The sequence below is a fragment of the Colletotrichum costaricense genome, assembly GCF_030867565.1.
Source record: "Colletotrichum costaricense strain IMI 309622 chromosome Unknown Scaffold_11.1, whole genome shotgun sequence".
NCBI classification, from domain to species: domain Eukaryota; kingdom Fungi; phylum Ascomycota; class Sordariomycetes; order Glomerellales; family Glomerellaceae; genus Colletotrichum; species Colletotrichum costaricense.
In genome coordinates this window covers 301,975-313,176 of record NW_026848240.1, presented here as the reverse complement: position 1 = coordinate 313,176, position 11,202 = coordinate 301,975, and the positions used below count along the sequence as shown (strand labels likewise).

Sequence of the window (11,202 nt, the reverse complement as noted above, 5' to 3'; positions counted from 1 at the left end):
CTGAGAAAACATTCTCAGGCCTCGGAAGTCAGAATCTACCCACCATAGCTCTTCCACTTCCTCGTTTGCTTATAGCTTATACAGGAACACTGGAAAGTCACCTCCGTCAAATCTCGAACCCTCTTCATCGCCGTCCGTAACCCATCCACATCTTCAGCACCGACAGCCACGTCAGCCAGGCCACAGCCCGTGCCCGGATCATCGTACCAGCTGATCACGCACATCGTCCCCATACCAAATTTCTTCTGGAAGAACTCGATGAAAGCGTCGCAGGACTTCTTGTAGCTGTTGGAGAAGGAAGATGCGCTCCAGCGGCCACGGGCTGTGAAGTGATTTCGTGGGAGGGGGAGGCACATTGAACCTGAGGTTCTGATGTTGAGGTCGACAATGTGGAAGTTGAAGAAGTCGGGGGCACATGTTAAGATTTAAATAATGGCGTCTCGTGTACCTCGCGGTATATTGCAGGTCTCTGTCCTAGCATCAAAATCTTTATTGAAGTTGTTTTTCTAGCATGAAAAGAACAAACAAAAGATAGCTTTGCCACTAACCAAGCGAACGGACCAAACAGTCCAAAGTTATTCTGATATAAAACACGGGGAAATCCTTTCAACGCTTCGTTGGACTTTAATTGGCGTGATAGGGACATTGTTCGTGGCAGAGATGGCAAGATGCTCATTTCAAGTGAACGAATCTTCAGCTGTCGCTGTGCCGATCTTTGATTATGCTGCTTTTCGGAGCTACATATGGTAAATGACGATATGTAAAAAGCTGTTTCCTTTTCCGATTGTTGCAACCTGCTTTAGCCCATCCCCGTCTTGCCATATTGCTAGAGAAGCTATTATGTGTCTTTAACAACTCAGGTAAGTGAAACCTGAGCTTTCCGCATCCAAATTTTCCACTGCGCATCAACCTACTACTCCACGACCTGATTCATTGATAATCTTTCTGCAATGTCCAACATTACGCGTGTAGTAGGCCATGGGCTGTGTCAAGGGATGTCTAGCAGTGGAAGCCAAGTTGAGACTGCGAGAAAAGGGGGAAAGATTCAAGATAGCAGTTTATTTCTTGTTTAGAAAGCCCTCTAACAAGACGGGCGAATTGGAGAAATCTGGATAAAAAGGACAAGTTGCCATAATCAGGCGTGAAACCCACGTCTTCATTGTTGCTTGGGACTAGGTAAGTTAAACGCAGTATCAATCCATTAGGTATGTTATACTACAGCGTACCTCAACATAAGGTACCATGCTAGACCCATTATGGTCACAGAACTCATTAGAAGATCAGTTGGCCGGGGATGAGGTCGGCGTGCTCAGAGCAGCAGTGACAAACCAAGGCCAGCCGCATCAGGTGCACTGCTATATGGGAGGTTACGCAACTAGGTCTATAGCAACTATGAACGATTCAGCGTGGAGAAGCACATGTACAGGGATAAGCATACAGGTCACAAAGCTTGTGTTCTGAGAACTTACTATCCCCAGATGAGTCCATTCCCTTGAACAGCTAGAGAGGATGAAGTTTGGTAGAAGTGGCCCGCCTCGATCTTAGAATCGCACACCGCATGACTTGCGGCATCCGATCATCCGAGTTGCCTGTCGCTAGCATGAACCCAACTAAATTTCAACATTCAATTCGGAGGTGAGGTACGAATGACTCAAGTCAGCGGTTGATAAGGTTGCATACAATGACGCTGACGCTTCCCTTCGAGTGAAGGTCCAAAGGCTGATGAGTTTAATGTATGCTAGGCGAAGAAAAAACACAGCAAACGTGGACAAGCCAAGTAATTTCGCGGGATATCTTCTTCTCGCGATCAACAGATCATTTATCCTGAATGGATATCCTCCCCAATGTGCTCCAACCATTTCGCGTGTAATACGAACGGCTAGCGAAGATTGCAGCGGTGTTTAATCATTTAAGCTTTGTAAACCTTGCGTGGTTCAAGAGGTCTAATTGTACGTACTTCGTTGGTCCGAGTCCCAGTTTACAGAGGTTCGGAGCCGAATAACTCGCTTTCACATAACCCTGTTCCAGCCGCCAATTGCAGCAATAACACTTTGTAGAGCTTTGGGCCTTTGGCTTGTCTTGTACTGAATCATGTGTACCCGAATACGCGGGCTAATACCGCGTGGATTTTGTGTGTACGGGATAGCCGATAGGACCGAGGCCACCCAACCAAGCTGTTGATCATCGTTCGCGAAATTTATCCTGCCGATATCCGTTCACCGGTGGGATGCTTCGCTGTAGTGGGGTTCTAGAGACAGTTGAGCAAATCAGGGACTCAGTAGCATTAAACGTCGACCCGCCGGTACAAGTCATGTACAACATGTGAGGCATAGCGTGTTCTTGAATACTATCGAGGAAATTACCATGGCGAGGTAGTGTCCTTGAATCCATTGTGTGCGAGTATTTGAGTCAACAGTTTGGCTTGATATATCGAGTTTCCAAGACAGCAACTCTTTATCCCCAAGACTGTTAAGGCTTCTCATAATATTGTACATCAGTCTGAAATCAACCCTTCATCTAACCCAAATTCACGGCAAAATCCCTACAAAAACAGATCAATAAGGCACCCAGACAACAAAAATGAAGTTCCAAGCCATCCTGCTCCTCGCAGCCAGCGCTATCGCCGCACCTACACCAGAAGCAGTTGCTGAGCCTGCACCTGCCGTTGTTGGCGCCACAACCAAGGCCCGGCGTCTCCTGTGCTCTGGTCTCTGGACTGGTAACGACCTCAGCTTCGGAGACCTCAAGTGGGCCATCAACAACCGCAGAGATGAGCTGCAGCTCAAGGCCGGATGGTGGAACGAGGTCAACACCGCCTGCAGATCGACGGATGGCAGGAACATTGCGCAAAATGGCATTTGGATCACGTACAACCACGCACGCAGCAGCCAGGCGAAGACTACACTGAAGTTCAATGGTGCGGTCGTCTGTTCGCCGCAGAGCAGCTGGAACCTAAAGTGCGACAAGGCATAAGAGCCAACATCCACGAAGAAAGAGGTGGTTGATGCAGAGTGCTCTCAAAGCTTTCGTATGATATACCTAGCGATGCCTTTTCAACAAAGAGGCAGCATCTGAATAATTACAATCATTAATGAGGCAATTTTTATCATAATGATATCTGTCTGGGCCTGTGACTCTTTCTAGAAGACCCACCGTATCCCTCACTCACGTGTCGTCTGTCCACTTAACTAGAGTGATGAAGTTCGTAACTTGGGAATAGCGGGCGTCTTGAGCAAGGCGATGTTTATAAACAGGTGTTGTTCAAACGGAAGCTCGGGGAGCACATGGTACCCTGGCCGGAAAAGGTCTGATTCCACAATTGTGGCGTCTATATCAGTGGGCAGCTAATAGCTCACAGCTGCTAATCCCACGAAAAGATGCAGCCCATATCACTCCCACAATTGCCTGGTCAACGCCCGCTCTCTCCGACGCCCATACTGCCAGGTCTTCTACAACAACTTGGTCGCATACAATAGGACAAGGTCCCAAAGGACCATTGTTATCATAGTTGCTGCAGACAAACTTTACGAGATCTGATTGGCTTGCCATGTATTGAGTCATTTTGCACCGGTGGAAGGAAATAAGGCGTCACTTCTCGGACTGCCAATCTCATCTGCTAGGTGAAAATATGTAGCTCAAAGGTGACCGCAGACCTTGATAATGTGCAAAGAAACTATAACGAGACCCCCACGATTGTCGAGGTATTGTGTCTCGAAGACTGTGCTTCCATTTTTCTCACCGGCTCCAGCCAAGAACGCGATGATCGCCGTCTGGCGGTCATCTCTTCGCGTAAGGAACGCGACAGAGATTGCGCATTCGAGAAATGATGGGCATCACGAATGCTGATCTTAGTTTCTTGGGAAATAAGGGGCTCGGAGAATGTTATCTTTCGAAGTTCCTCCGCTATGGTAAGTCAAAAGGTTTCACACAAGCTGCCGGGTCTGGGAGCTGAATGCAGTCAGGGTCTCAGATGAAATTGCTGGAATTTGACCAGTGGTAACGAAGACTCCACAACTAGCAGTCAATAACATTTTGCCAGCCGAGCGATAATTGGGCGACAAACGGGCGCGTCTTTGCCTAAGTTAGTAAGTCTTCTGCGGGGAGACGTCTGCAACCCCGGCAGTGACTTTCAAAGTCGATATGAACTCCACGCGGGGAAAGATATGACCGCTTTCGGCCATATGGCTCAGTAGATTATCCATTCTAAGCGAAGAGCTTAGGAGTAAACTGACAGAGACAAGGACCATTCCTTTTGGGGTAATCTGTGCCCTGCGCGCGGGATATGTCTCGAATTCACCTCCTTCGCCATTTTGGGTCGTAACGCAGAAGCCAATCGGACTCATCTATACCCTTCGGCCGACGCGGGAGGGCTGCCTGTGGCTGGCTCAACTACGACAGCTAGGGATGCAAGCATGAGGACCCTGGCGTTTACCGACATCGCCTAGCCTCTCTCAACAGGCACATCAGGTCTCGGCCTACCCTGCAGATCACGAAGCTATGAATGTTGCTTCATCGCCATCGCAAGCCATCGCAAGCCATCGCAAGCCATTGCAAGCCATCAAATTTGCCGGGAAGCTTCTTCGAGAGGAAATGGACAGAGGATGGGATCTTACTAGTTGATACTGCGCTGCTTTTGGATTTCAGCCATCCGCCATACTTCAGCTGTGTCTCAGCCTACCAGAAACAAAAATTAATAGGATCATGCCCATACGAGCGGCACTGATGATCATTCTTTGTGAATAGCTGAAGCTGAGGTAACGGAAAAGCTAGTCCGGTAAGTCCAAGGCCTTAAAAGTCCCGTGTCGCATGTGCGTTGTCGCCTGCCCAAATGCGGCTTGACAAATTTGTTGATATTCCCCTTACCCCATGGCCGAAGGCTTCTACCTGTCTTTAGATTCTACTCTTGCTTCACATTTTGGACTACACAGCAACATGGCGACCACTCATGACCATGACCATGGCCACTCCCAGACTCACTTGGGAGTAGACATTGACATCCCGACGCCGATCACTCCGGGCGAGTCGGATTTGCTGACGAGCGAGATGTCGGGTCTCAGCATCAACGAGCGAAGCCGACCTCGTCTTCTCCCGTCTTACCCATCCGCAACATCTCCTCGTACAAGCAGTCCTACTGGGTCCGTTAGGAGCGCGTATACTACCAGGCGTCGTGTCAGTCGACGGTCCTATAGCAATGAGTTCCATTCAAGCTCCCACAGCTCCAGCTTCAGTTCTGAAGTATCGAAGGAGCTCACTCGCCAGGCAGAGCTTGAGTTCGCGGCGCTCACAGAACTCATGTCTAGCATGTCGAGACGAAGCATGTCGTTGCGCGAAGTCTGGAGCAAGATCATCACCGAGCGCGAGTCTGTCTACTCTGAGATGCATCGCATGACTGAGCGCTACGAGGAGTTGACCGAGGTCATGGAGCGCAAGGAGAGGGAGCACAGTCACCACAACCACGAGCATGAAGGCCAGAAGCAGGAGCTTGTCAAGGTGCGGCTGGAGCTCACTGCAGCCATCAACAGCGCTTCGAAGTTCAAGCTGGAGCTATCTGCACGAGACAACGAGTGCAAGACCCTCCGACATGAGATCGCCGAAGCCAAGGATACCTACACCTACATCAAGAAAGAACACGAAGAGCTGAAGAAGACCTCTGAGCAGACGAGACTCACCTTAGTGGCCACTACAGCTGCCCGTGCCGATCTTGAGGATCAGTGTGGCAAGCTGCGAGGCGAGCGTGCGGACATGGACCTGAAGCTCACCGAGCTGACTTCCAAGCACGAGGAGATTACTACCAAGTTCGAGTCGACTCATAAGGAGCTTGTAGACATCAGGAAGAGCCACCTGATACTCAAGGAGGAGAAGCACGAGTGGCTCCACAGGCGGGGCGAGCTTGAGGACCATATCCGCAAGTGCGACCACAAGTACGATGAGCTGAAGCGGAAGTACAAGGAGATAGAAGAGCTGTACGAGAAGAAGAAGTCTGAGGTTAAGGAGCAACAGGAGACCATCATCAGAGTCAAGAACGAAAAGGAGGAGGCCATCACCAAGGTCAAGAGTGAGAAGGAAGAAGCCATCACCAGAATCAAGAACGAGAAGGAGGAGATTATCATCAAGATCCGGAACGAAAAGGAAGAGCTCGATCAGTGCATCATCAGACTCAAGCGTGAGCTTGAGGAAGAGCACTGCCGGTGGGAGGCGGCCGAAGACAACTGTGGCAAGTGGAAGCTCAAGTGGGAGCACTGCGACCGTGAAATCATTTCCCTCCGCGAAGAGATCTCCCGCATCGAGATCACACGCACCGAACTGCGGGAGACCATTACGAAGAAGACAGAAGAGCTTCGTCTTCTCATCATCGAGAAGAAGCGCCTCAAGGACGAGGGCGAGCGTGCCGTCGGTCGCGCCAACGAGAACCATCGTCAGCTTCTTCTTGTGCAGGAGACCCTCAGCCACACTGAGACCATTCTCAAGAAGTCGCAAGAGGAGATCCACACCAAGACGGAGCGCATTGAGCGTCTCGACTGCGACCTAAGCGACTGCAGGAAGCAGATCGAGAAGCTCCAGATTGAGATCGAGAGTCACCAGTCCGCCTCAGCTGTGCTCAAGATCGAGGTCGAGTCGCTCAACAGCAGGTGCGGCGCCCTCAAGGCCAAGTGCCAGGAGTGGGAGGTCAAGTACGAGGAGGCATACGAGAGCATCACCGAGATTGAGGAAGGAAGCTCCAGCTATGAGTACGAGATCTCGGCCATGCGCACCATGCTCCGCGAGGCGCGGGAGCAGAAGGAGACAGCCATTACTGCGCGCAACACAGCGGATCGTGAGCGTGACGAGGCTGTGGTAAGATTCGAGGAGAAGTGCAGGGCGATGGAGAGGTTGGAGGAGAGGATGAGTGCGCAGATGCATGAGATGAACTCGCGATCTGGAACCAAGACTATTACGACGAGTACCACTCGCAAGTCGGGTCATCGGGTGAATAGTAGCGGCAGCGGCGTCATCTGCGTTGAGACCTGACATGGTGATCGTTGGCAGGATCGTGGGCATAAGATTTCGACCTGGCAACAGCTTTTTTCTTTGTAAACTTCATAAACATGACCGGTTCCAAGTTATTGAATGGTCATTAAGCTAGTGCTAGTAATATCACACTTACACTCCAAGTACCCTCCCTCGCTTTGCCCAAGCGGCCTTGATTCATAGCCTAGTGTGTGAGAAATTCATCAGATCCATTTGAATGCTCATGGTAATAACTCTTATTATATCTGTTTCAATTCGCCTTTTGGTATATCTCCGTAGTTTCAACCTAGGTCGTGGGTATTATGTTAATCTCGCTTGCCTTTTCCTCTAGCATCGTCCTCATCACTGCTCGTCAGCGTTGCCTCACTTGGATTGATCCTGAAGCTAAAGTCCACAACACCAACCAAACTGCTCACAGACCGCACCAAGCCCTCCAAGTCATCGCACACAAGCGAGCTGCAAACCTGCAGCACCGCGAACTCGGTATATCCGTGTTGCTCTACGTTCCTTACGTCGAGAATACTTCCGCTGCCAAGAGGGCTGACCATCTCCGATAACTCGGCCATACCCCCAATCGTTGAAGTGTCACTCGTCGGCGACTCCACCACTGATCCCACCACGCTGGGCTTCCGACCTGAAGGGCGCACTTCAGACCCTGTGCGGGTGTGGACCGTGACAAGCCTGTGCTCGAGCTCACTGCCTCTTCTTTGCATGGTCCGCGGCTCTGGGTCCGGACCTTTGAGGTGGAGGAGCTTGCGGGTGAGCTCATTCGGTCTCGGAAGTTGCATAAAGGGCGGCAGTGATTGACCCGACAGTAGTGAGTTGGACAGGAGCGTGAGCGTGGAGAGAATGGTATGTTGCGTCGGCTCAATTCCTGCAAGGACCTGATTGAGAGCGCGCAGCCAGGCCCGGTCACTGTCGGAAGAGGGACTGGCTGGCCTGTCACGCGGCTTCCATGTGATGGTGTAAGCAATCAGCGTGAGGTACCGCATGGTGCTGGTTGACCGTCTGATGATATCTTCGTATGTGGCCCTAGGGAATTTGCCGCCGATATCGGGTTCCCATTTCTGCCATTGCGCATGCTGATCCAAGCTAGGGAGCAACAGTAACAGCTTGCCTAGGATGCGACGCCTTTCCTTCTCCATCTTGTGAGCAGGTGTGCCGGGCTTCTTGATGTCACCGTGAGTCTCTTCCATCGTCGCCTTGATTGTCTCAGTTACGACACTGAAGTAGTTGGCGAGGAGATAGAGCGAGGCGCTGAGATCCCGTCGGAGCCAGCGCCGGTCGGTGATCGGAGCCGGGAAAATGGTCCAGATAAATGCGATGAAACAACCGGCCGCTACACAGGCAAGACGATAAGGTGCCAGAAGGTATGTAGGATAGTACGGTTGTCCCGTGGCTGCGGCGGCCTTTTCTCCAATCTTCTGAACCTGTAGCTCATACCCGATGATGAGGACTTGAGTGATAATCGTGATGAGCCACACAGGCATAAACCGCGGATACTTCAAGATGAAGTACTGCTCGATGAAGATGAACAACCAGAGGAAGACGATGACTCCGGCGGTGCGCTCGACAACGATATACCAGATGATGTAGGAGAAAATAACCGCAACGCAGGTTCCGCCGACTCGACATACGAAGCCAAAAATGGACTGGCCGGCCGTGATAGTCATGCCAATGGCAATCATGATCATGGCCCAAACCAAGCGTTGCTCAGTGAAGAACGTCTGTGTGCTCTGCAAGAAAGCCATGATGCCGACGGTCATGGTCGCAATGGCGACCCGGAAGCCAAAGAGCGATTCACCTGATCCGACAAAGCCAGAAAATGCTCTCACCGAGTTCCCAAAGTGTTGCCAGACGCCGTGAGCAGGGAGATGTTCGGGATCCTTCTTCTTGTTATACCCATCACCGGCGTAGACGATGTTCGCGCCCATCTCAGCAATATCTGGCGTCTGCTCGGGGGAAGCGTCCTCGGTGCTGCAGATACCCTTGAACCATTTCTTGATGCGCTTCTGAGAAGGGATGATCAAGCGCTTCTTTGCCATCGTGCCGTCAGCCACCTTTGAGTCTGCGAACATGACTAGGTCCTGCACTGCTTCGCCCAGGGCGAGCATAAGCTTTTCCATGTACAGCATCACATAAAGCTGCGTCTGGTCGCGCTCCCGCATCCTGGTCTCGAGCTTCTTCAGGTGAAGATCCTGTCGTTCCTGTTCTGTCGCGAGCTGCCTCTCCTTCAACCAGTTTCTGAGCAGCTCTCCCTTCTTGTCGTTGAAGTCCTGCACCCTCTCGGCGAGGACTTCGGCGAACCCGGCTTCGCCTGGCTTCGAGGTCGCCTTGGCACCGGCATCCATCTCCACGTCGGCACCCTTCGTCTTCTTCGGCTTGGGTGTGAGTTCGAGGACGATACCGACGTGATCGAGTCCCTGGTCCATTGCTTCCGTCAGGATTTCGAATGGCTCCAGCAATTGGAGCATGATATCGTTCCAGACTCTCTTTTCCCGTTCCTTCTCCGCGTCCGAGTCGCCGTTGCCATCGTTAACACCCCATCCGTGCTTTTCGGAGGCTCGGCGGAAGATGTCGACAATTGTGCTGATGCCGTTCAATGGGATCATGATGCTTCGCAGGCGGTTGAAGATCTCGCCGATATCCTTGGAGTTGAGCTTGCCGTAGGCGATATCCCTCTTGGCGAAGAGGATGTCTCCGTGCATCTTTCCAAACAGTGCCGAAATCGCCAAAGCCGTGGCCTTGAGCTCGCCCGCGGCCTTCGCCTCCTTCGTCATCTCGGGCTTCTTCTGTTTCTTGTTCTTCTTGAAGACGTTGCTGCTCTTCGTCTGGTGACGCTCGAGCATGTCGGGACTGGATAACGTCTTCAAGTAGTTGAGTTGCAGAGCAATGGACTTGCGAACAAGCCCAATGGCACCCTTGAATTCACCGCTCACCACCTTCCTGCTGGAGACGGGGAACACGAAAAGTGAGACACCGGTAGCAATACCCATGGCGCAAAGCATCGCCACGGTCAGCCGCTTTACAAGCGACTCGGCGGCTGCGGTGGTCACCATGAGCGGGCCAAATGTGCAGGCAACGTTCATAAAGATGGAGTAGATCATGACAGGCAGGTTCATCGCAGGGTATTTAGCTCTCAGGGTATTCGAGATCCAAATATTGAAGAACAGCCAGACGCCGCAGACGGCAGACTGACTTGAGTTGTAGACGGGCAATCCGGTGGCTAGTTCCTCGGCGGAGGCGGTGTTCCTTCGCGCCTGGACACCAGACCACAGTGCCAGCATCGACAAGGCGCCACCGATGCAAATTCCGGTGACATTGAGGACGAGGTTCTGGAGGTATTTTCCTCTTGGGAGAATTGCGAGTGCGAGTACTGAGATAATTGGCACGAGATAGCCCAGCGTGGTGAAGTACTGTGCCACGGGCGTGGATTGGTAGATGGCGATGCCGATGAGGGGCGGTAGTGAGCCCTTGAACATCATGATGAGCGTCGGCGCGTCGAGGCCCAATCTCGCCGCCAGACCCGGCTTTGGCGCCGGCTTCTTTGTCGCCTTACTTGCGGTCGTCGGTGACCGCGCCGGGACGCCATCCGGATGAGTCTCAGTCTCTGGGGACTGCGACTCGGTGTATCGGTCAGCGTCCGGCTTCTGTTCGTCGGACGCCATGGTTCCAGTCGTTCTTTGCGTTTACGTTCACGGAATCATCGGCCCCTTGAGCGAACGAGCGGGCAGCTGTTGAATATTCGATTATGTCGTCGTGCCCGTAAATCAGTCAAACATAATGGTCTCTTGATGTCTTGTCTCTGAATGCTGCGATGATTTTGGGTTGAGTTTTCGCCCGGGCCGAGGGTGGGCGGTTTGTTTTGTCTCATTGGAGAATGATGTAATTGCGGAGTTCGCCGCGCCTATCTAGCCTTCTATCTACGCGCAGTACAGAACTCATAGTGTGCACAATTCCAGCACTGCAGGCAAGAGAGTGCCGACAGAGTTTGCGCTAATACCGTGTTTTGTGGACTTTGTACTCGTTTTCGGTCAAGAGGGGGAGGGAAGATTACGGCGTAATAAGACCCAAAATAGCTGGTGGCCTCTAAGAAGCCTCTACTCAAGGTGAGACGAGTCAGGATTCATGCACAAGCACGGGCCTTCATCTCAACGGTAGGACGGGGTCAGCCTGTGAGATGAAGTGAGATTA

General features: G+C 51.9%; 4 protein-coding genes across 4 annotated transcripts; 2 read left to right on the top strand and 2 right to left on the bottom strand.

Annotated features, from left to right (window-relative positions):
- Nucleotides 1-35: 35 nt before the first annotated feature.
- CCOS01_10463 (solid-state culture specific ATP-grasp domain-containing protein) lies at nt 36-356 on the bottom strand (the record flags this gene model as incomplete). Its single annotated transcript, XM_060458618.1, has 1 exon — nt 36-356. One exon carries the CDS (start codon nt 354-356, stop codon nt 36-38), a length of 321 nt encoding a protein of 106 aa, XP_060310420.1.
- Nucleotides 357-2,580: 2,224 nt separating this feature from the next.
- CCOS01_10462 (uncharacterized protein) lies at nt 2,581-2,973 on the top strand (the record flags this gene model as incomplete). Its single annotated transcript, XM_060458617.1, has 1 exon — nt 2,581-2,973. The coding sequence occupies one exon, from the start codon at nt 2,581-2,583 to the stop codon at nt 2,971-2,973; it is 393 nt and encodes a 130-aa protein (XP_060310419.1).
- Nucleotides 2,974-4,932: 1,959 nt separating this feature from the next.
- On the top strand, nt 4,933-7,008 carry CCOS01_10461 (uncharacterized protein; the record flags this gene model as incomplete). Its single annotated transcript, XM_060458616.1, has 1 exon — nt 4,933-7,008. The coding sequence occupies one exon, from the start codon at nt 4,933-4,935 to the stop codon at nt 7,006-7,008; it is 2,076 nt and encodes a 691-aa protein (XP_060310418.1).
- Nucleotides 7,009-7,313: 305 nt separating this feature from the next.
- Nucleotides 7,314-10,676, bottom strand: CCOS01_10460 (uncharacterized protein; the record flags this gene model as incomplete). The annotated part of the gene is made up of 1 exon (XM_060458615.1): nt 7,314-10,676. One exon carries the CDS (start codon nt 10,674-10,676, stop codon nt 7,314-7,316), a length of 3,363 nt encoding a protein of 1,120 aa, XP_060310417.1.
- Between the last annotated feature and the right edge of the window lie 526 nt (nt 10,677-11,202).